Consider the following 24,591-nt stretch of genomic DNA (forward strand, 5'->3'; position numbering starts at 1 on the left):
CTCAGTGCAGCATCCTTTACAACATCTTCACAATCTAAACTATTGTTCAGTTACAGCTATATCGTTTTCATTTGTCTGTGATAATGATTTCACTGATGTTGTTCTAACTGCTTTTGCAGCTCAAGGTTTAGAATTGTTTTCCGTCCTTCACGGCTCCTCCCCTTCTTCATCTGTTGTCTTACCCGGTAGTCCAACGTGGCCAGGTGAACGGAGGCAGGCATGACGACAGCTGGCCTGTACTGTCTGAGGGATTATATATTAACACCAAGCAGCTCAGATTCTCCTGCACACACACACACACACACACACACACACAGAAACACACACACACAGCACCACACAGACTAGTGGAAGCTGTCTTCCACACACGCAGATACCGTTAGTCATGCCAGAGATAGAGCTGGCTCAGTACAGGACAGCCAGCAAACAGTAGAATCAGAAAATAAAGGGATTTAAGCCATGGACGGAGACATGGAGGACAGCCTTTCTCCTGTTATCATGGAGGTGTGGAGCTCAGCTTCTGAAGAAGAGGAAGATGAGATAAGTGCTTCCAGCTTGGTGGATGAAATAGTGCAAGAGGAGGGAAAATGCCCCAATAACAATAATAACAACAACAACAACAACAACAAAGACAGCCTTTGCACTGAGGTGACACAAGGTGAGATATAGTATAGTGTGGTGTGACTGGGAAAAGGCAGGTGGCATGCACATCTGCAGAGCCCAAGCTTACTGCAGAAAACAGGGTTTAGAAAATGTTTACGTGAAGCACAACCAGCATGTAAAGAGTCGGGCTCAATGTGCTTATTTTACCCTGGAATCAGATTTTACTGCATGGAGACCACTACGATACAATGCACTGTTAATCTGTTATTTGATCAGTCAATATTATACTCCATATAGGTCAGGTGCAGTGATTTAATTGCATCAAACACGTGAAGCCTAACATTCAAAGGAGCTTGTGTTGCTGTTCTTGTGAGATTGAGTTAAGTATCCTTAGATATATTTCAAGATATATTTAAGGTACGTTTGACTTGGTGAAGGTCACTGAGACAAAATGTCTGTGTGTGGCTGTTGTCCAAATTGACAGCTGTCATTAGTTACATGATAAATGTCTAGTTTGTGGTGCATCGCTGCTTTTATTCTGTCCGCGTCAGTGCGGTAGAAGGATCAAATTCCATTTTAAATCTTAAATTACTTATGTGTTCCTTTGCTGTAATAAATGCATGTATACGGATGAATATTGGATTGGTCAAGTTATATTAAGAGAGCATTTATAGTTGTGGTTTAATGGAATAGGTAAAGGCAGGTAAATTAAGTTTTCTGCTGCCTTCGTCTTTGCTTTATTAGTCCTGATTCTTAAAGATATCTTTGTTTTCTATTTCTCGAGACCAGTTTGTATTAGATCTATTTGATGTTGCTTCTAGATTATTTATTTTAAATTAACTCATGTATTTAGATTTGAATGTCTATGCATTTTAGAGTGTTTAATGTCAGCAGGAATGGGCACGTGCCTGGCATCACCTGAGCACTGCAACACGGCATCCTTCCAGAAATTAGGACACGCTCAGTATTTGCTCCCTGCTAGTTTATTTGGCCTCATACATTTATTTTCAGTGTATTGTGTAAATATCTATTACATTTGTATTGTAAGCAAGAACAAATAAAGCCAAGGTTTATAAATATATGTATGCATATGTCCTTGTAGTAACATGCAGTTTTTGACATCTTATCCGTACGTACATACGTACCAAAAAGAAAAAGAAAACAGACAGACTGACAACAAGATGGTCTAAAAGATAAATCTGAGCTCCTTCCAATCTTGTAAATTGGGCAGCTTCAGGACGATAGATTAACATAGCCTCAATGGAAATCTTAGTCCCAGAGCTCATCTTTTTTAGTTTGATCCCCAGAATATAACAGGACGTCATAAGTCTGCCTAAGTCAGCGGGGTTTATCCACAGGAACAGTATTATGCCAGCAGTTCATAGTGCTTCCCTGGATTTAGCTTCAACCCAGACTCCAGCTTGTGCAGCAGCATCTTCTCCCTGATCTGCTCTGTGCCAATCAGGTCAAGCCTGGGGAGGTCCAAATGGATCATCTCTTTGTTTCCGCTGGGTCTATTTATTCAAGGATAAATAAAATACTGTTGGATGCTATGTGATATAAACTCAATGCCTAAATGACTTGTATCTCCTGTAGCAAAAATGTTGTAAATAACTAGAAGCAGATCCTCTGCAATCAAACTGCTTTGAGACCAATACAATACAGTACACAATACACAGATATTATATTGTTTTTTCTCTTTTAAATTAATCAATCGCTGCAGTGTCTGCAACATTTCAGTGACTTTCATGAGCTGACACACTTTGAACATGTGAGTTTATTCAGGAACCTGCCAACAGTCTGCTTTAGGCTTTTTCAGTCCAGTTAATCCACTTTGAGTACAACAGGATTTCAGGAACAATTATCTCATTAACTTTTGCTAATTGATATACCGGTAATCTAAATTTCCGCTTTTCAAAGCTTAGAGTTCAAGACAACTTGTATGTGAGCCCAGTCATGTATAATTCAGTATTATTGGGTCTATATGTTTATTTTGTATTTTCTGGGGGGAAAACAGTTCATGTATTGGTGGAAAAAAGGAACAATATTTGTTAGGATTAAACCTCTTTATTTTCCATCAAATTCTCAAGATGCAGCGTCAACTTGATATCCTTGTCATCAACAGAGGGAGTGCGTGTGGTTTCTGTAGAAGCAGATGCGTGTAATTTTCAGGTTTTCTGAGCGCTCAAGCGCACTCCCTCTGCTGCAATGTCCTTGAGAGGAAAACCTGCTGCTGCCAGCAGCCTTATTCATGCACTTATTCAGAGGGTCCTCCACGTCATTTCTCATCCTCTTGTCCCGAATGTGACTTTAATAAAAGTGATTTTTGTCACTGCACACCCATCACATTTAGTAAAAAAAAACTATTTTTCCTTTTTTTTTTTAAATTTGAACTAAAATGCTCCACCGTCATACTTCCCAAGTCACTAGTTTTGGCTTATCCTTGTGAAAATGGCAGCATGACTTCCAACAGTTAATCCCCTCGGCCTGTTGTCTGCATATATAACTCTTGCTGTGCATCTCAAGCTGAGGATTTTTCCATTAGGCTGATTAGATACTGATACACCTATCCAGCCGCTGTGTTTGAAGGCCAAAGCCATCTGAGTGGTATTGTAAACATTTATGGCTGAGTTTTTATCATTTAAAGGACTAAAAAAAGAACATTTTTAGAATTTTACATCTTGTGTGAGTGTGTGTATGTGTGTGTGGATGTACGCACATATATATGTGTGTGTGTGTGCATACGTAGGTGAACATAATCAAAACATTGAGCAGGAAGTAAACACAGTTTCCAGTCTGTAGCTGGTCACGGATGCACGTGTGCTGCTGATGTGAACTCACCCCTGAAGCTTCTCCCACTGAGCTATATCGGTATCAAGGTCTTCATTGAAGTCTTATCTGGGCTAAAAAGGATCAAGTTAAGAGGATTGATAACCTGTTGACCACATGGAGATGTTTTCGTCTGTAGCTACTAAAGATTCAGTCGGTGTGTGTTCCCTGCAGGTCGGTAACATTTATGTGAGACTCATAAGAGTAACCTGTCTAGCATCAATCAGTTAATGACTCCATTAATAATCCATCTTGATAACATGCGAAGATGCAACCACTTACATCAGTAATGTAGATGTGATTCGGTCTCGTGTTTTCATGTCTCAGTATGGGCTTGCTCGCTTATTTTTCACAACAAACTTTTTGGCACACAGTTGGAAAGAAAGGTTTATTGCATTACATAAAAATTTAATTAAATTATATGTATGTATCTGAAATGACGACAACTTCCAAAACTGTGACATTAAACAACCCTTTCTCTGGGTTTGGGATCATCTAGATCTAAAAATGGGTCATTGACCACCCTGCTTCACATCCTTCTGCACTTGCTGTACCTTCAAAGTCTGCAGTGCAAAGCTGTGATAGATGCACTTCAGACGAGGTAGTGACGTGTTACTGACTACAGCCCTTAAAACAGCTCCTATAAACATACATGGATGAGCGCAGGTGAAAGGGGAGCTGCTGTGCAGCAACTCTGTGATATTTTCACCAAGGAATGTCACAAACATATATTATATATTATTGTATAAATATACATTCATAAAGACATAGAAAAATGATGTCAACTTGTTTTAAGAAAAGGGATAATATGTCAACTATCAGTGTCCTTTCTGTACCATTGTCCACTCTTCCTCCGTAAGTTAATGTCGCCTCTCTCTCCTCCACCAGTGTTGTCCTCAGACAGAGTGGGCCAGGTCACCAAGACGTATCATGACATCAAAGCAGTCACCCATCTTCTGGAGGAGGTAAGAAAGAGACATGCAGCAGATGCACGGGATTAAAGAGGATTAACATGGGCCTCACTGACCATTATAGTTGCCCCCTTTCAGGAATCTTGTTTCTCTCAGTCGGGTTAGATAACAGTATTATATCTTTGGCCAAAAGCTTTCATTTTATTTATAAGCTGTGATTATGCAACATTGAGAAAAAAAAGTAAAGCATATTTGTGTATTTATTCATGACTGCAGAAAGAGCGGGATCTGGAGTTGGCGGCCCGCATTGGTCAGTCCCTGCTGAAGAAAAACCAAGAACTGACAGAACGCAATGAAATGCTGGATGAGCGGCTTGAAACCGCAAAGGAAGAGGTATGAGCAATCCTCTCGATGCATGCTTGTGGAGTTGGAGTGAAATGTTTACTCTGCTGAGCTCAAGAGATCATCGTTACCTTCTAGATCGCTCAACTTCGCCACGAGCTCTCGATGCGAGATGACCTCCTCCAGTTCTATGCAAGCACCGAGGAGATAGAGAACGCTCAGGCACACTCACCGTGAGTACACACACACACACACACACACACACACACACACACACACACACACACACACACACACACACACACACACACACACACACACACACACACACAGCTTATTTCTACTTCAGAATGCTTAATGTTATTGATCTGAAACCTCCACCGTGTGGGGGATTCTGCTGCTCACCGAGCTTGTGTGTGAGTAAACATTCGTGAGAGCATCGCCACTGATCCTCTCAATGTTTCCAGTTAAGCTCTCTGGAAAGCTCCTCATCATCAGCAGTTAATCATATTTACTGTTCATTGTTGTCCCCTTGCTTCTAAGTTTAGACTTAATCCCTCGCTACAGCAAGTGTGTTCATTTAAGTGCCGTTTTTGATCAGACACTGACATAACTAAAGTGTGGGAGTAAAAAAACAATGTATTTTCTTCTTTTTAATTATACGGAACATAATAGTTAAAATTGTATTTGATTTTGCATCAAAACAGAAAGAGTTGTTCACAGTTTACTGTTCTTGATTCCTTGTAGATGAGGTGTATTTTATGTAAATGCATTTCCTTAATGGAGACGTGTCTTATCTATTTGCAGAATCAAAAGGAATGAATCAAGCAGTTCTCTCAGCAACTTTGTTCACTATGACTTTTTGCAGCAGAAACTAAAGAGTTTAGAGGAAGACAACCGCAAACTGAAATTGGAGGTATGCAACAATCCCTCACTGACTGGACTTAAACAGCCTTAAAAAGGCTGTAGAAATATCTCAATGAAATAATTTCCATTCTTTATCGCATTGTTTGCAGCTCTGTTTGTCAGTAGGGTGTAAACAGCTGACACTGTTCTCTTGCAGGCCAGTGAGCTCTCAACAGAGACAACCAACTACGAGGAACAGGAGCAGGAGCTGATGATGGTGTGTGTGGAGGAGCTCTGTAAGTGCTGCCTGCTTGTTTCAGTATACGGAGGTGGTGTAAATGCAGCAGAGGAGCAGGCCTTTATGGATCTTGTGTCTTTCAGCGACGGCCAACAAACAGGTGGTCGACCTCTCGGAAGATCTGGCAAGAAAAGTAGAGGATACTCTCCGACAGCAGGAAGAGATCAGCTCATTGCTTGCGCAGATTGTTGACCTACAGGCTCGCTGCAAAGGGGTGAGGGGGTGACACAGATATAGACACACTCGCCTGAAAGGGTGCCGTTACATATACGTTTTAAAATCCACCTTTAAAACCACCTTAAATTCAATAATAAAACTTCAAAAACGAGCCATACGTATCATCAATAAGGCTGATTACTACGCTCACACAGAGCCACTTTTTCTAAATTCTCATGTTATTAAATTTTATGATTTGTTTTATTTTAAAATCATGCAAATTATGTTTAAAGCAAAATCAAAAATGCTCCCTGACCCAATACAGAGGTTCTTTTCAATTCAGGAGACTCGTTACAATCTTAGAGGTGTCTGTAATTTCACAGTACAAATAGCTAAAAAAAGGTATGAAAAGGAAATGTCTCCATCACTGGAGTTAAATTCTGGAATTTAAAAACATGTCATTCTTTTGTTGTATTTAAGAAAATGGTTTGTAAAGCTATTTTTGAAGCTTATAAGTGCAATTGACCATCTGTAAATGTTTCTTTGCTTTTCTATTGTTTCTTTGCCTTTTGTTGTTTCTTTGCTTTTCTATTCTCTTTTTGGTTTTCTGGAGGTCGGTAGCCAAAAATAGAAAGTTGGTACTATAGGATAGGCTTTTATAAGCATTTTGCTTCAGCCTATGCCTTTTCAGTTATTGTTCAACACATTTTTTTGGTTTTGTATGAAATGTTAATGCTGTGTACACTGTTTTTTTGGTGTTGTTTTGTGTTGCAATGACTGAATAAACTTCATTCATTCATTCATTTTAAAAGACATGAGGTGGATATTCCTGACAAGCTCTCATTTTTCGATGTATATTATGCTCTGATGTTTTCCTTTATTTGTTTATCAATACAACTATGCGTTGTGGTTTTGTGCTATAATTGTGTGTTTTGTAATTCATCCTTTATTCATCCCTGTAGATCACCCACGAGAATGAGGAGCTAAACCAACACCTGAGTGCCTCCCGTGAGAGCGAGTTAAAACTACAATCAGAGGCAAGTGATTTTAACTGGACATTTGGAGTTGTTGTACAATATATCAAATTCATACTTGCACTCAGAGATTTATTTAGATCTGTTTTCAAGGTTAAAAAGTGTAAAAGGTTGGGAGTTGTAAGCCCATGCCTAACCCCTCCTCCCCCTCATCGTACACACCTGATGATGAGCAAGACCATAATAATGGCTCCATATATTTGTCTTCCTCTTGCAGCTCAAGGACTTGCAGGACAAGTACTCAGAGTGTGAGGACATGCTCCACGAGGCACGGAAGGATATTAAAAACCTGCGGAACAAGACTCTGCCCAACAGCACGGTGCAGCGGTACACGGCTCTGGCCTCCGTCCTTCCCATGGACTGTCTGGCAGCAGAGATAGAGGGCACCTTCCGCAAAGGCCTGGACACCCCAGCGCCGTCAGAGTACAAGTGAGTCTTTCACAACACACACTCTCTGCTATTGCTTTTAACTGAATACGGTTGTAATGGTGTTACATACAGTGGTATGCTTGACTCATTTACTGTGCATATGACCATGTTCGAGGAAGAGATCAGGTTTTCTTTAACCACTGTTGGTGTGCACATAACAAAAGAATCCTGAATAGTGGACTTTTTCTCATATTTAATGACGTGGCATTACTCTGCTATAGAAATGTGCTCGCTTACCTTCAGGCTCGTTCGGTTTCAGAGTAAGAAGAGAAGTAGTTAGTTTATGTCTGAAAATAAATAAACATCAATGTCCTCATAGTGTAAACTCATCTCACTCAACTCATTCAACTCAAGTGTTAGATTTGGGGCAGCTCATTAGTGTTTTTATGATGTGCTGGTTGTGTAAGTTAAATTAGGGGACTGTTGTTTGATTGCAGCGTTGAACACTGTTGAATTGGACATAAATGACAGCTAGGTGGTCCGACCGTAGCGTCTTTGAGCTGTCATCAACAGTCTTTCAGAGATGCTGTTTTTCTGTCTTTTTCTGTCCTTCCTTTTTTGAGGAGGACACTCCTAGGAGGAAAAAATAGCTCGTTCAGGTTATGAAAGTCTGAACAAGCTTTAACAGACTGAGATGTCATCTTGTCTCCATTGCAAAATTACCTGTGTTCATGGAAATAGAATGGCGTACCGTCTCACCCGCTCACTTCCATCCTTTTTCTCACTGAGGCTGACCTCTAGAGCATCACTTTTCATTTTCCACAACATCTTCTCTAATCATATTATGCTCCTTTTTAAGAGCAAGAATGTCCCTCTTGAAACTGCTGAGCAGTTTTCACCCCTTCATTCTCTCTCTTTCAGCATCTCTTTCATCTCACTGATGAATTATTCCTCCCTGATTCCGCGTTTGGTGTCTTTTATCTTGACATCTTTCAAAGCAGATTGGAGTTTTTCATTCCCTTTTTCCACAAAAGCTTTTGCGAGCAGCTCTTTTTAGCTGGATGTTCACACTTACAATCTGATTTCACACTTAAATTAAACCCTTTTCTTGTATCAGACTGGGGTCTGCTGAAGCGTGTCTGGATTGAAAAACTCCAGTTGTGCAGACTATCCAAGGTAGCATGCATAGCTCGGTAGCACTACTTTCTTGCTGTCTTTAGAGATGAACATTTTTAAAAACTTTTAGTTAAAGTCATAGTAAGACAAAAACAGCAAATGGATTGTAGGTGAAAGAAAAATTCACAGGAGTTAATGTGAAAATAGTGTGTACTTGTGACAAGAATGTGACAATTTTTATATTTTGTCAAACTAATAATTATTATCAAACTTCTGGGTCTGCAACAGATTGAATGAGCTGCTTCAGGTGAATATCAATGCATTATTCTTTTAGAAAGAAAATCAACATGCAAAAAATACAACAAATCATGGATTATACTGGAAAATGTAAATACTATTCATTGATACCATACCACAATCCACGCTTTTTACACAAGATACCAAAAGCAAAAATCAGATTTGAACCCAGGAAAGGTAGTACAAGAAAAAGTTAATCAGGCATTGATGCATAAATACTCGTTGGAAGTTATTTTAAACAGAATGACACTGAATACAATTCATGAATGTAAATATAACAAATGTATAAAGAACGGAAAAATTAAGAGCGAGCTAATTTATTCCTTCCACTTTGTTGTAGTGAGATGTAAAAATCTGCTATATTTCTTTTTCTTTCTTTGTCTTTCTAGCATGTGGTTTCCATGTAAAATGATTTTGGGAACTAAGAGAAATAAATTTGTTGGTATCATGAGTGTTTTATTGAATTTTAATCATAAACTCATGAGTAGGTAGGTTGGTAGGTGTAATTTAACAGAGGAATATAAACTGGCAGTGGGAGAAGGGACATATTCACGTGTAGATTTATCTATCAAATAAAGTAGGATTATTGGAGAGTGCTATGGAGAATGGTAAAAAAGGACTGAATGTTTTTTGTGGCAGCAGTGATGAATTAATCTTTTGGAGAAAGAGTCTCGCTGTCTCTGGAGTGTGTCATCAAGTGGGTGGGACTGATTGTCCAAGATGGATAGCAGTTTGTTCCTGTCCCTCACTGAAACATAAGTATCCAGTTCCTGCCCAATGATGTTCCCAGCTTTACGGATCTATGGTGCAGAATAAAGTCTAAAATTAAGACTGTTGCACACCCGTACGGATCAGTTTGTCGATCCTGCTGGTGTCTCTGACACTGACGCTTGAAATCTAGAGTTGAAAGTCAAAAAGCTTTTCTGCAGCTTTTGTCAAACTGTTGTATCAGTGTTTAACAGAGAACATGAACATGTGTCCTTTCTTTTTTATTAAATATGGTCAAAGTAGACCCAACAGCAGTGGGTGGATTATACTGGAACTAAATTGACTAATTCTGGTCATCACTTGATCAGTTAATGGTTCTGTGTGAATAATTGTCATACCAGGTAAAACATTGGCCTGTAACAGTTTCTGTCAATGCAGTCCTGCCTTTATTTACAAAGTTGCCTTCATGCAGCCTAAGGTGACCAGTGCACGTGCTGGAGTCAACTGTAAATGAAAAGTCTGGTGCATTCCTGTTTCCTCTGGCAGGAACCACCCGTGGCGCGTGTTTGAAACAGTGAAGCTGATAAACAAGGCTGGGAAGTCGAGGTCTCAGTGCCACTCACCAGGGCTGCCAGGCTCCAGCCCAGTGTCTGCACGCTCCAGTTGCACCAGCACGCCCAGAACCAGCTACTACGGCTCAGATAATGCCAGCTTCACCCTGGAGGAAAAGCCCAGCTCTGCACCTGCTTTGAAAGAAGACAACAGGTAAGTGTGCACAATTATATCAGGCACACATTTTTCTTTGTATGCAGCATGGCATAGTTATTTTTTTAGGAAACTCCGAACCTTAACATTGAAGCGTCATCGTTGCTTCTGTCCCCCTGCAGCGTTAGTGAGCCAAAACGTCTGGGTCAGCCGGGCACACCCGGAGGCCAGGACCTTGAAGCTGCCCTGCACAGCCTCTCTGCCCGCCAGCAAAGCCACTCCTCTGACCGGCCTTTCTTTGACGTAGAGCGGGAACGAAAACTCCGTGCCTTAGCGGAAAACTGTGAGGAAGGCGATGGCTCCAGTGGCTTTCTGACACCAAATTACAGCCTTGCCTCCAGCCCAGCAGCATCGACAAGCACCAACTACTCCAATGGCAGCTCACGGCACTCTTGTGGGTCCTTTGGAGGATCCAGGTCCTACCTGCCTGACCGGCTGCAGATTGTTAAACCTCTGGAAGGTAAAAACAGTTGCTGTGGTGTCAGCGTAGCACATAAACATCATTTTTTGGGTTCTGAGTAAATACCAGATGAAAAGCTGTTTTCTTTTTAACCTAGCAAAAGAAATCTTTCTAAAGTGTATTTTATTTCTAAAGTTTATATAATCCTTTCAGAAAAGTAAGGATTATAATGAAATGCTCCACAAAAAGAAAAAAAATAACATTGGGTAAAAAATAGAATTAAGAAAAAAAGTATATCAGTTGTTTCAAAGACCCTCTTCTGTTTCTCCTTGTCAGGTTCGGTGACCCTGCATCATTGGCAGCAGTTGGCCAAACCAAATCTGGGGGGCATCCTCCACCCCCGTCCAGGCGTCCTGACTAAAGACTTCAAAGAGCTTGAGGTGGACATTCAGCATGTCTACAGTCTTAATGACCTGGAGGAGGATGAGCCGGACCTCTCACAGCTCTCTGGTGCTCATGGTTTGGGTAAGACCAGACACACATTTCCTCCATCTTTGTTATTTTATTCACCCTTTAATTCATGTTTTATTCGATTCCTTTCAAATTCCATGTTCACTGACGGCAACACCCCCCCATTATTCATGATGATTGTGCCTTTTATTGAACAAAAACTAGCAAGTGCATCTCCACAGCCTCTTTAGTGTTTCATAGGATGTATGTGTGTTCTCACCATGTGAGCTTTAATGTGCGTCTCTGCCTCCATGACCTCACAGTCTCTCCATCGGGACCCAACCTCCCCCAGACCTCTCCCATACATACCATTACCACCTGCAAAGCCCTCCAATCCTCCCCTCTCATCCCCTCCTTCTCCACTAGGTAAGAACTGGCATCTTGCACGGATGGAAATCACATAAAACATTTTTTTTTTAATTGCATTAATGCAACAGATGGGTTTATACAGGCTACCTACGAGCGAGGAAGACTGCTCTACCTGCTAAGAATCCGCCCTGGCCAAACACATGTTCATTTTGGATAACAATGTTGAATATCAACTTGAGTCGCTGCTCAAAAGAAGTTAATTCACCGTCATTTGCAGTTTCCCTTCCATTAAATGAGTGTGGATACTCCACATATCCTTTCTTCTGCCCTGCTAGTTTTTCTCCCTTGACCTTTGCTCTTTACCCCTTCATTAGCAGAAAACATCTGCCGAGGCTCTTTCTCCAACTCTAGAAGCAGCGTTCAGGGAAAAGTAAGAACAGGGCGTAATGGATGCCCTCTGAATGCTTGATCAGTGCCTTGAATATTAACAACAGAGGCACATTGTTTGGTTTTTGTTTTTAAATCAACATGTCAGCTATAATAAGTTGTCCTAAATCTTTGTAAAAACTTGGATTTAACGGTTTCTATGAACTGAGCATAGATTGTGGTCTGATCATCATTTGCGTCAATCTGAATTTTCTGAAAACCGTTGCGGTCCTTTTCACATCTGTACTGAACTTTGAAGTACGAGCGACGGTGCAGGTAGCGGAGTGACTCTCCCATGAGATGTTCCCTCTATGATTTGCTTGTTAGAGGGGCACAGCGACGAGGAAGAATTTTCCTGCTATAACTTAGTTTAACGGCCGAATCATTTGTTGTTGGCTTGTGTGGTGTGTGATGTTATTTTAACGCATCACCCCACCCCCCCAATCTTCCGGTGTTGGGCTGCTGTCCTTACAGTCTCAGTGTTGTGGTGTACATTTTGACTTAAAAAAATGTATTATTATTATAAATACATTTAATAAATTAGTCCCTCGGTGACTGCCTGATATTCAGACTCAGAGGTGACAGAGAAGCCGTGATCTTCAATGTGTATCATCGTTGTACACTACACAATACTATTATTTTAATTATTATTCATTTTTATTAAGCACTACTCTTATAGTTGTTAATGAACAAAGATTTTTGTAGGTTGTACAAACTTGAAACTCTGGTGAAATTATATCATTTGTGATCTTGTTCTTTTTTTCACCGAGGCTAAATGTTGTCTCGGTGTTATCTTCTCAGGACTGCAGCGACACCTTTGCACACATTTTTCTTTTTGTTCATTTTGTTAAACATCTGTGTGTTTATAAGCTCTTTTCATAGCTCTTCCCATCTCTGTTAAAGTGAACCATGATTCTCCGTAAGTCTCTAGATGCATAGTGATGAGTGCATTCTTCCAATATCACTTGTTTTAGCTGAAAAACCTCAGCTCTAATGAGCTTTTTGAGAACTCTGAGGTCCATCTATGTTTTTTCAGCCTGGACTGTGTCCCTCAATGACATGAAAATTCAGCTGTTTGCGTACCGGACGGATTGTCTGTAATCATGACTTGGATGAAGAGCAGACCACAATTTATACACGTTGTTTTACCAAGGTACCAATACCTGGAAACACTTTTACAACTAATGTATTTCATGAAAGAAATGATGCCTTGTGCCTCTGTTACACGCAGTGTAGATATGCACGCCCCACTAACACTCGCTGGACGTTCTTACTTCATTGGATACTTGACGTTCTTGGTTCTCCATGTTTATGCTACATATTTGAATGTTTCTTGCCCTTTGTAGGTTTCCATCTCAACAAAACTCCAGCTCCAGTTTGTTTGCTGCCTGCACTCTAATACTCTTTTCCATCTTTTAAAAATGATGAGGAACTAACCAAAGTTGGTAAAGGAGACATATTATATCCTTTTTCACAAGCTTATGGAAAGCCCTGACGTCTGCTCCATGATTAGGTGAAAATAGTCCAAATACACACATTTAAATCACTTTAGGGGTTTAGTAAGTCATGCAGTATCTACCCTAGGGGCTAATAATTCCACACAAAACTTATTTGACTGGTGTTTTTTTTTTCCAAATAGTTGATACATATCCCTCTTGTAAGCACAGCCTTGTAATAATTCAACTATCGCACTGGCTCAGGTTCTTAAAACAGCACAATACAAATGGGAACACATAATGTAGTAGTCAAGTGTCATTTAATGCAGTTTTTCTCAACCCTGGTCCTCAGGGCCATTAACAGACTTGTGCAGATATGACATACTGATGACAACCCTACATTTCAGGTGTGCTGATGCTCGAGGATCAAGGTTTGCATACGCTGATTTAATGCTCCAGACATAAATCACTTGTTTTAATTGTATTTTTTATTTATTTCTGGTTGTTCCTACTAGCCTTCGCTCTTTCGGCCTGCCGTCTCATCGGAACAGTGAGCACTTCTGTCACACAGAGGCTCAGTAAACCCTGTGGTTCTCGTCCTCTGTGGTTTAAGATTTTAGAGGCCAACATTAACAACTATTGCTCAGTTAGGCCACGCTTTCCAAGCTTATCTTGTGCATTCAATGACAATTGAGAGGTTTGCATCATCTAACAGCTATTAGGAGTCCAATTTTCTAACAGAAAGCACTGTTAGATCCGTATTAACCTATTTCACAAGTAGGAGCAAAATGTTATGGAGTTCCTTCTTCAGAGACATACAAATGACTAAAATGGAAGTTGGTTGCAGATTATAGATGGAGATAAATATAGATGATTGAAGGATAAATTGATCAGTCTACTCTGATGGGTCAATATTGTACCAGTTGTCTGCAACTCAGAACTGCACAGTGAACATATGTTCACACCCGTGCAACCCTAAACAAAGTGAGAGGCTTGAATATCTTACGTCAAGCACAATAACAGTAATCTTCTTTTCATGATATGTCCCCTTTAGCAATCACCTTTTTTCAGCATTTGTGTAAAAGTGCATGCAAAAAACCCTATATATAGTTGTGTCAAAAGTCTTTTTTTCTAATTGTTTTTTTTCTTTTTTTATCCCTGGTTGTTCCTACTAGCCTTCGCTCTTTCGGCCTGCCGTCTCATCGGAGCAGTGAGCACGTGAGCACTTCTTCTCCCTCCCACTTTGGCCTCACCACCAAGTCCACCACAAATGCATCCACATCCACTTCATCCCTCGGACTCCTGCAGCTTCTGCAAGAGCGCGGCATCTCAGCCTGTCCTAATTCCTACAACCTGCGCTATAGCCGTAGTGCACAACCTTCACGTTCCACAGTAAACCACAAAAGTGGCGACTCGGACAAAAATGGAGGGACAAATGTTTTTAGCTTGAACTTATTGGAGAAGCTTCAGAGCCTCGGGCTGCACAGGGTTGCAGCCTGGGGGATGATGCCGGGAAGGAAAACAGAGAGAAGCAATTCAACGTCTTCCAAAAGTGTGATGAGCTCCCCACTTAGTCCTCTCTAGTTCACCATTGTGACTTTGCATTGAGCCATGCAGTTCCACTGTGCAGTCCAGGACCCACCACAGCACCCGTGTCTTGTAAAGAAAAGCCACAGAATGTGTTAGAGCCATACTTGAGCTGATGGTAGCGTACACCTTTTCTATGAACTCGTAAACTGTAGTGCTTGTTTGTGAGACGTTTTCATCTCAGGACAACCACCTGATCACCACTCATGTGCTGCTTTTCACACAAAGAAGAAATCTTTTTTTTTTTTTTTTTACCATGTTTTGTGAATGTAATTTTACAATTGTCCCAATATTAGGTTTTAAAAACCTCATCACATGTTCTCACTTAGTTTTTTTTTTAGTTTCCAAAGTGAAACATCAGTTATGTGTAAATAATTGTCATTTGATATTTAAATTGAGATATTTAAAGAAAAGACTATATGCAGTAAATTACTGTTGGTTGAAACCACAGATAAGTCACACTGAAGAACATTCAAATGCACTTCAACACACTGGTCGTCCTGCTGACACGCTGCTTCACGGAGAAAAGCATGCTGTATTTAAAAAAAAAAAAAAAAAGTTATATGTGCTTATCAGGAAGCAATGCAAATCCATCTGCTCCAGATTGCAGAATAACCGAAGTGGACACGAGGGATTTCTGTCAGCTGTCTGCCCTGGAGTTAGTTCATCACCTGCCCTCACACACCTCTTCTGCTGGGTGAAACCTCACTGGAACCAAATACGGTTTGCTGTGCTACAGTACAGCCAATGAATGGATGCAACACGAGTCCTCACTGTCCACGCTCACTGAGCATCGTGTTTGTACAAATCTTCTGTATTTCTTGCCATCAGGAATATTTAATCTACTGGGATTTTACCAAAATCCTGTTCAACATTTATATTGATTTCTTAAATATGTTAATGTTGATGAAACTTGCAGCGTGGTCATTATTATTTAAACAGCATCTTACTTTCTGAACAGTTGATCATAGAAAAAAAAGGCATAGGATACTGCGGATTTTAAAGGGAAGAAATCATAAACGTGGTATAATAATTTGTGTTCTGACTCAAATCAGCCAAACTACTGTTTCACTCTGTTAGCTGTACATCTGTGTGTGTAAATTGTACCTCCTGCGAATAAAACTTTTCATCCAGTAGGGCTTTGAACGTCTCTCACTTCACTCGTCCCCGCTGGGACATCAACACATATGAAACCAAGACTTTTGTGGTAATTGTGCAAGTTTTTTTATTTATAAAACTTCACGGGGATCAAAGTTGTGACTTCATGTAGAGTTTGAACAAAAAGCAGTACATTTGAGCTCCTCATTCTGCATCCCGACGTCCAAAGTCCACCCAGCCTTGGTAGTCCCGGTCTGACATGCACTCGGAGTTCATCACCTCTGTGAACAAACCATTCCTATGTGAACCACACACGAGACTTCAGTGCACGAAACTGAGCATTTGACTTATTTGAAAAAAAAAACAAACATCATGAGCCTATGTGGCGTACCTGAAATGGCTTGCATAATTTGTTTGGTCATCATCTCCCGTTCATCCTCAGATAAGTGTGCCCGTCTCTCTGCTCGAAGAACGGGCTTCAGTCTGCTCGTCAAGCCGCTCCCCTTCTGCTTGGCCAGAAGCTGCTGCAGGACGTTTGTCTCCGTACCGTCTCCAGCTGCGGACCTCTCAAGTGAGGAGGCCGTGACGGATACTAGTAGTGCTGCCAGCAGAGTGAATACCCAAATAGTGTTCCCTGACATGTCTGCGTGGAAGAAAGGACAGCAGTTCCTGTCAGAAATAGATGTAAAAGGACTTGTAAATGAATTAAAAATGACGACGTTACTGTACCTGTGAGGACAGGATGAGATCTGGAGACGATGAAGAAGGTTACTCTGCGGGTGCTGATGTGTTGACTCTGTGCGAGTCATCTCTTTTATACCACAAGTTCATAAGCATCATGGCTTAAAATCAAAGACTGATAACAGATGTCCCTGCAGAACATCTGATTGATTGGGAGATAGATCCTTTAAAAGGAAGTGCGTAGAGGAAGCATACGCTTCTACATAGAGAAACCCATTATAATGTTTTTCACCTACTTGGAAAGGCCCTTTTTTGCACTGTAATAGCAGTAAAACAGCTCAATGTGTTTGCATAAGAAATCCAATCCTTCTTTAGAGTCGGTTGGGCGCAACACTAAAGGATTCGATGTAACTATGGAGCCACTGAAGATTTAGTTTTATAGACCAAAAACATTCCATCGAAACAAAACATCATCCCCCTCCGAACACACACCCACACAACTTATATAGAGAAAGCACGTTGTACGCCGTAACACAAGACAATGTAATACAAGGAAATGCAACAAAACAGAAACAAATCATTTTATTATGTTTTTTTATGAAGTATATGTGCTTTGTGTGAAACTTTGAGCTGTTTTGTAGAATTATCATATTTCCTTGTTGCTATATTGATGAGTGGATGAGGGTGATGATTGTCACTCTTCATCCACCCCTGCTCTGCTTTGTACTTTATCTCAATGTCCTTTCAGTGGGAACAGCCCAGAGGATGGATCACATTAACACTGTTTGCATATTGCATAGATTTTTTTCCCTCCCAGTTTCTCTGTATCTATTCTCCACTGGCGACTTGTTGCGTTTACGTTCTTCTCAAGCAGAAGGCTTTTTATTTCAAAACAGTTTCTCAATAAAAAAATAAATCCATTTACTTCAGTCCAAATTTGTCTTGCAACACTAAGAGAAACTGCAATAAAACCACCTAAAATATCCTCATGTTTGGTCTTCTCCTTCCTTTTGAAAGGTTGTAATGTACAGCGTTACGCTCTTATCTAACAGAGCGTTATCAAAACAATCTTTGCATCTGTAATATCCATGACAGCCTGAAAGAGTGATATATTATTGACTTGTGGTGTATTTAGTTTTCCAAACACTGCTTTCTGCATTAAATCAATAATAGAATGGTGTAATATGCCATGTGTTATTGTTTTTAGCTGAAGTAATCATGTAACTTCAGGACCTGATAAAGACCAGGTGATATTTGATTTCTCCTGATATGTAAAACCTTAGAAATGAGGAACGGTGTGCTTTCTGTCTTTACACAACTGTGTTTCTCAGGTGGTGTGTTTTCATCTGTGGTTTCTAATCCAGACAAACTGGATTGAGTGTTTGTGTATTGCCTCTACATTGTGGTTCCCTTGATCTCCGTCAGTTAAGCCAGACGGCTCCGAGTCCCGTTCTTCCTCATGAAAGCCCCCACACCGCACAGTTGTCAAGTGTGCTTTAGAGGAAATTGTTTACTTTCTCTTTGCTTTAAGTGTTTAGTGTAGTGTTGTGTGTCCTGAAATGGGAAATTGATATAAAACTGAACTGAAGTGAATTGAATTGAATACATTTGAGCATAACAAATTAAATGGGATCCTAAAGATAGTTGGAATGCCACATGCCAACTTTATATCTTATAATACTGTGCTGGAAGGGGTTTTTACAAATGTTAGACATTTGTAAAAGTGAAAACACATAACCATCATTTAAAAAGCCCTAATTACTGAAGACAGCGGCCCTGTTTTACAGCAAAACTTTGTAACTCTTGAAATCCTTCTTTCTGCATGTTTGTGTGTGCATTTCATAATAACTAGTTTAAGTCCGTAAATGGCAATAAGGGTAAAAAAAAGTTAGTTTCTTCAGTTTTTGTCATATTCTTTCACCGTAATTACTGGCAAAGCTTTTTCTGTTTTTAAACCTTACTCTTCTTTGGTGACAGCCAGATATCATGAAATAATAAATTAATGACACATCAAGTCACGTGTGATAAATGTCTCCCTGTCCTTGACTTTTACACTAGCCGTTTCATGGGTCATTTAACAAATTCAAAACTCAAAGTCTGTATGAAATGGCATGCTAAATGTCCTTGCAATATGCCTGGATGTCACGCTATGTTCTCCTCAGTTCATTCAAGAAACTATGGATGTGGTTTAGTTCTGGACTCAGTCTGAAGCTTGCTCATTTTCTGTCCATCTTTTCCTTACTTCATTACTAACATACTTACAATTTAAAGGAGACATTTTATGGTGGCCGTTGCAGTCCAAGCCAATGCCCTCTTCCACAAGGTCTCTTTTTAGTTTTTACAACTTTACAAAAAACACTTCTGAGGGTAATTATTTTGGTCACCATTGTGGGCTTTTTTTTTCTAATGGACACCAACAATGACATGTCCACGTCTGCAGGTTTGTTTCTTTAATCACTGAATAATGGACGAGCAGGTATTGAAAGGGTTTGTATTGTGTGTGTATATCCATCTTTAATCCCTTGAGGTTTAATTCATCTCACTGCATTCACCACCCAAAAGTCATGTCCCTGAGTTAAAACAACTCCATCTTCGTCTCTTTTCTCCTTACACGAGTGAACTGTTTGCAAAGCATTGACATGCTTTTGACTTTCTGTCTTGGTAGATTGCTCCTCGTCCGTATCCAGTCGTCTGTATCCACACTGGTCTTTGAATTGCGGCCACTGGAGCTGCTTGGATTCATCGGTATGCCGGCCGCTCTTCTTGGCAGGTTTTCCGTTTGGCTTCCTAACAGGCTCTTAACAACTATCCATGATTTGCACTGTGGCCACTTGTGCTGGACGAGACTTGGCTTAAATATCTGGTCTTATCTTCTGAGCTGCAACAGTGACCACGTTTACATGCAGTCAAAATTCGGGTTATTGCCAATATTCGGGTTTTAAAAGGGTTATTGAGTGCATGTAAACGCAGTCAGTGTGATTAAGAAAGCTAGTACATCCGAATCTTGCATTTTCTGAAAATTAAAACCAAAACAAATCCTGCACCTATTTCAGGGTGATGTAAAAAATTAAAAAAAAAACAGATGTTTGCCGCCATCATCGATCTGCGAGCTGGGGTACTGCTCACATTTTACAAATAATCACACAAACAAGAATGTATGTACGGTATGTGCATAAATGTCTCAAACATTGCTGATGTTCAGAGGTTCATTTAGTACAAATGTGTCTGATAATGAAGAACTAAATAGTAAAATTACTAAAAACTGAGTTCCCCCAAATTCTGCAAGTTTTGAATAATAAAAAACTGATTATCAAAAATATTCCTTGCATACATTTTGGGAATTATCAGTGTCTTAGCTTCAGCTTTGTTATCGAAACCTCATCTATGATTTTGTTTCTTAGTGTTTTTTTTAAACAGAAGTTTTTTTTCCCAAACTGACATGAGCAAGAAAACAATAGAAGCATGTAGAAAAAGCCTTCTCTCTATCCTGTACAGGACCAGGACCGTCTCATTGGAATACATGATCTAACACACAATGTCTGCAGGCAACACTTGTGCAACAACAAGGACATAAACTCGCAGCCTAATATAATGTATCAGAGCTCTGGAACGGCTACTTTACAGGCCTTGATCTGTGATCACAAGCTTTGCAATCCCTTCTCTTACATAAAAATCTGCTGGAGTCCAGAATATATTTCCTCAGTTTTTTGTCAGTGACACGTGTGTGCATTCCCAATATTCTGTCCATGCTCCAACATCAACTATTTTTCAGTATTTCCAAGTGTGTTTGCATTCCCTTTTAAAAATTAGGGAAAATGTGGTTTAAAACTGGTGAATTGTGGCCACTGGAACTGCTTGGATTCATCGGTATGCCGGCCGCTCTTCTTGGCAGGTTTCCCCTTTGGCTTCCTAACAGGCTCTTCTATCTATCCAACTATCCATGATTTGCACTGTGGCCACTTGTGTTGGACGATACTTGGCTTAAACCTCTGGCCTTATCTTCAGAGCTCCAACAGTGTGCTTAAGAAAGCTAGTACATTAGAATCTTGCATTTTCTAAAAAATAAAAACCAAAACAAATCCTGCATCTATTTCAGGGTGATGTAAAAAATGTAAAAACAAACAGATGAATAGTCTTAATAGTCCACACCTTGTTACCATCAGACGTGTTTGTTTATGAGGAAAAAAACATCTTGGAAGTAAAATTGACACTAACAAGCTGGAGCAAGCTGGAGCAAGAGAAGTGGTGCCAGTCTAAGGTTAGGTTCTCAGCATTTAAAAAAACTATTTTACAAAAACATGAAAAGCATTAACAAATAAAGATATAAAGCCTTTGACTTTCTGCATTTATTCACCCAAGAAAAGATGGATACCCTCCAGGAAGAGCACCAACACACCTGTGCTGAGGGACATCATTCACAGGTGTAGCCTGCAGAAATTATTGCCACTGAATTTAACCATTAAGATCATGACCTGCTCAAAAACAATTTGTTCATAAGTACATGTTAATCTTAAGTGTGTATATGTAAATATATGAATATGGAGGAATTTATCGTTTTGTCATTAACCCCGAGCACATAGAGGCAGTACACTGATTCTGTTACTCTACTAACATCTTATGTGATACCGATTTGTTTTTGTTTAAATAAATTAAAAAAATTACTTCAGCCTCCAGTTAAACAGTTAGCAGGTTTTTCTGCTCTCATCTGTGAAATTGTGCTTGTGAATGCTGAAAATACGTCCACTGAACACAGTTTGTGCGCACACAACCAAAATGTGCTTCTGTGAATCTGTTTGTTGGAGCTCATACATTATGAATAAAATGTGCTTCCGTACATCAGTGTCAGCTCACACCATCATCTGTAAATCTGTTAGAGCCACAGTGGACTTCATGGAAGACGACTGAGGAGGAAGTCCGAAAATATCCTGGAACTTGTCACAATGCCTACTGAGAAGCCACAAAGCCTCTGGGCGGATTGTCCTTTGGCAGAGGAGTTCACAGACACAAAAATGAAACATTCAAAAACAAGAGGTCTACTGTAGTTCCTGTGAAATATGAGGGCAGCTCAGCTATGTTCTGGGGCTGCTCCACTGCATCTGCTGCAGGGTGTCTTGAATCAGGATACAATGAAACCCCAAGACTCTCACAGCTTTCTGAGGGAGATGCTGTCTGGTTTCAGAAATCATGCTCTCAGTTGCAGGGCATGGGTCTAACATAGGATAATCACCCAATTTGATCAGCTATAAACACCCAAGAATAACTTTATGAAGAAAAATCAAGCATTTATTTTAGGATGTAGTCAAAACTTTGACCACCAGATGTCACTTTAGTCTTTCTCTGAAATTGGAGCGCTAGTGGGATGTTAGATTGTGCTTATTTGCGTGAGTGGAAACAGATCTCTGCTGCACAGTAGACACAGGAGTATGGTTAGTTCAACTTAGTTCAACTAAGTCATAAAAATAAGCGATTTCCTGATAACAGCATGGACTCAAGAAGCATTGTTGATGCGTTTTTTGGTGAAGGAACAAAAGTGGTAATGCTGGATTTAATAGGGAGAAAGAAAGAAAACATGCATAAAAAGGTTTTGTTAAACAATGTGTTTTTGTACAAGAGTTCCCTTGTTCTCTGACAAGTGAAAATAGGGTCCAGTGGTCATTCTGAAGCTACTAAAGGCTTCTTTGTTTAAATGAATATGAATACAGTACAGTCCTGATCTCCACATGCATGCACTGTTTCACTTATCTTTTTCTGCTGGAGTCCTTTAACACTTTGATTCTTTTCATCGTAGCTATTAGATATAATCCTCCATGGGTGTCCATGTGTGCCGGAGAGCAAGGGGGCGGAACAGCCCTTCAGGCGGTCGCAGTAATTTAGGAGGTGGAGGTGTCTTTGGGTTAAAGTTTCCTTGGGTATATCATTAAACCTTACATTTCAGTCTTAATTGTTAGTCAGTTGTAATTCACTTTGAATAAATGGGACTTTCTGAACTAGGGATCAAAATTAGCCAGTAACAATGGGGATTAACCTCGCCCCCGCTTTTGTTACTCTGAATGACCACAAAGAGTCTCCACTGTCAGAGTCTTGCAACTCCAACCTAAAGTACAAGCAGAAAATGCTTTGAAATTGAAATGTTAATGTTACATTTGCCCCCCAGGTGTGAAACCTGTTCATGTGCAACACAGGTGTGTGTGTTTCTGGCTGTTGCACTGTTTGGACGTCTGATTAGCAGAAGAGAGGACAGGGGGTCATTTTAGCTCACGCTGGTCTGCTCATCATAAAGGAATGAATTTTTTCTATCAGCTGACAGCAATTATCTCCATTATTTACACAGCATGAACAATTAAGGGTTTAATTGGAAGCACATGGACTTTTCATTGAATCAAGTTATATTTAAGTTATCAGTAGAATTAAAAAAAGATGTTCTGTCTGTGCGTTCTTACACAACTATCTCAACGGTCAGGTCTCTCAGCACTCTGCATGAATGTTCCCTACCTGCAAAGGTGTGGTCGATACCAGCCCAGCAATGCAAGAGCGAGTCAGGAGGGAGCAGTTTAGGCTTGCAGGCAAACACAAAGATGAATGAGCACTGATAGCAGAACTACTGATTGAGCACTTAGTCATCTCATTACTTTTCTTGCAAGACTTAGCAAAGAAGGTATTTTCTTTGTTCCCTCATAACGCCCAGGTAAAAGCACTCGATTTGTCATGTCAGCTCATTTTAAAACATGCTGTTCTCTGACCACACGCTGTGGACGTTTGTCTCAGCAAGGCACTTTGAGGTCAGATCTGAATAGGCCTTTTGCATTCTGATGGAACGTCGCATGTGTATGTGACGCTGTAAAAGTGTCAACAAGACATACGGTTGTGGCTTTTGGCAAAGTTGCAGGTACGCCCCCCCAGTTACGTAATCCACTACACCCAGACATTAGTCTGTCAGAGTCTGCATGAGGTTTGAATCGTGCCATCGGCTGAAATGCTGAATATCGGAAGGAGTTGGTAGCCCTCCAACAGGATGGTCGCTGATTGATCCCCATCATTGTCATGTGCTAACGTGTCCATGGGCAGGGCATTCATTGCCCCAGCCACTCATACCGCCAGTCCTAAGATGAATGGGGAAGGTTGAGTCAAGACAGGTATATGATGTAAACCTATGACAAATGCTCTACTGTGGCAAAAGCTGAAAGAAGATGTTTTTGCTTCCAAATGAGACCCACAGTCACATCTTGCTCTATTATCACACACAACATCAGCAAGAATCATTCAATTCTCACAAACTTTAAACTTTAAACTTTAACTTTAAACTTTATTTATTTATATAGCACCAACTCATGCAGTGTAAATGCAACTCATGGTGCTTTACATACAAAATAAAATAACAATCAAAAGTACAATTTAAAACATCCCATACGACCCCACCCCCACCCCCCACGCATACACACACCCTCACTCACTCATACACATGTGCATACACTCACACACACACACACACACACACACACACACACACACACACACACACACAGTAAGTGGACTGGTGACATGGCTTAGCACTAACGATCCAGGTGAGGAAAACACTACCTATGGGTGGCGGTCCACACCGAGAGGCTCCACCGGCCATGACCACAAGGAGCATCGCCACAGAGACCCCCCCAACCCGGACAGACCGGGGCAGACCCCACACAGAAGGTGGAGTCCCACCCCCAGCTACCCAGGCCTGAGGGACCCCCATGACGACACCCCCATGGGCAGAACAGGCACACCTCCCAGTGTGGACGACCCCCCTGAGGAAACACTGGAGCTAAAAACTAAAAGATTAAAAGAAAGTAAAAAATGCCTAAAAAGTGTAAAATTTTAGAGAAATCTATACAAA

The 24,591-nt window shown here is 40.4% G+C and overlaps 2 protein-coding genes across 8 annotated transcripts; one reads left to right on the plus strand and one right to left on the minus strand.

The window, feature by feature from the left end:
- Positions 1 to 320: 320 nt before the first annotated feature.
- hap1 (huntingtin associated protein 1) lies at positions 321 to 16,078 on the plus strand. 7 transcript variants are annotated; one of them, XM_061722733.1, is made up of 15 exons: positions 321 to 658; positions 4,321 to 4,397; positions 4,620 to 4,736; positions 4,824 to 4,918; positions 5,493 to 5,601; positions 5,749 to 5,827; positions 5,913 to 6,043; positions 6,948 to 7,022; positions 7,237 to 7,448; positions 10,056 to 10,274; positions 10,397 to 10,734; positions 11,011 to 11,199; positions 11,448 to 11,550; positions 11,868 to 11,923; positions 14,531 to 14,670. In XM_061722733.1, exons 1-14 carry the CDS (start codon positions 460 to 462, stop codon positions 11,902 to 11,904), a joined length of 1,980 nt encoding a protein of 659 aa, XP_061578717.1. In that variant the 5' UTR covers positions 321 to 459; the 3' UTR covers positions 11,905 to 11,923; positions 14,531 to 14,670. The 7 variants fall into 7 exon arrangements, with proteins under 7 accessions (XP_061578717.1, XP_061578726.1, XP_061578721.1 ...); XM_061722742.1 differs by having other exon boundaries at positions 11,871 to 11,923; XM_061722737.1 differs by lacking the exon at positions 14,531 to 14,670 and adding an exon at positions 13,871 to 13,896.
- A 70-nt stretch (positions 16,079 to 16,148) lies between these two features.
- On the minus strand, positions 16,149 to 16,839 carry LOC133444855 (gastrin/cholecystokinin-like peptide). The gene is made up of 3 exons (XM_061722757.1): positions 16,770 to 16,839; positions 16,432 to 16,683; positions 16,149 to 16,321 (listed from the first exon to the last, which is right to left on the minus strand). The coding sequence occupies exons 2-3, from the start codon at positions 16,679 to 16,681 to the stop codon at positions 16,245 to 16,247; spliced, it is 327 nt and encodes a 108-aa protein (XP_061578741.1). The 5' UTR covers positions 16,682 to 16,683; positions 16,770 to 16,839; the 3' UTR covers positions 16,149 to 16,244.
- Between the last annotated feature and the right edge of the window lie 7,752 nt (positions 16,840 to 24,591).

Source organism: Cololabis saira, chromosome 1, assembly GCF_033807715.1.
Source record: "Cololabis saira isolate AMF1-May2022 chromosome 1, fColSai1.1, whole genome shotgun sequence".
Taxonomy (NCBI): domain Eukaryota; kingdom Metazoa; phylum Chordata; class Actinopteri; order Beloniformes; family Belonidae; genus Cololabis; species Cololabis saira.

What these genes read in the sequence shown, in the direction of transcription:
- LOC133444855 (XM_061722757.1), bottom strand. Translation starts at nt 16,681, where the DNA reads ATGTCAGGGAACACTATTTGGGTATTCACTCTGCTGGCAGCACTACTA. An exon ending in AATTATGCAAGCCATTTCAG is followed by an intron (nt 16,322 to 16,431) that starts GTACGCCACATA and finishes GTTTGTTCACAG; the next exon opens with AGGTGATGAACTCCGAGTGC.
- hap1 (XM_061722713.1), top strand. Translation starts at nt 460, where the DNA reads ATGGACGGAGACATGGAGGACAGCCTTTCTCCTGTTATCATGGAGGTG. An exon ending in TTGCACTGAGGTGACACAAG is followed by an intron (nt 659 to 4,320) that starts GTGAGATATAGT and finishes CTCCTCCACCAG; the next exon opens with TGTTGTCCTCAGACAGAGTG. An exon ending in ATCCCCTCCTTCTCCACTAG is followed by an intron (nt 11,551 to 14,530) that starts GTAAGAACTGGC and finishes TGTTCCTACTAG; the next exon opens with CCTTCGCTCTTTCGGCCTGC.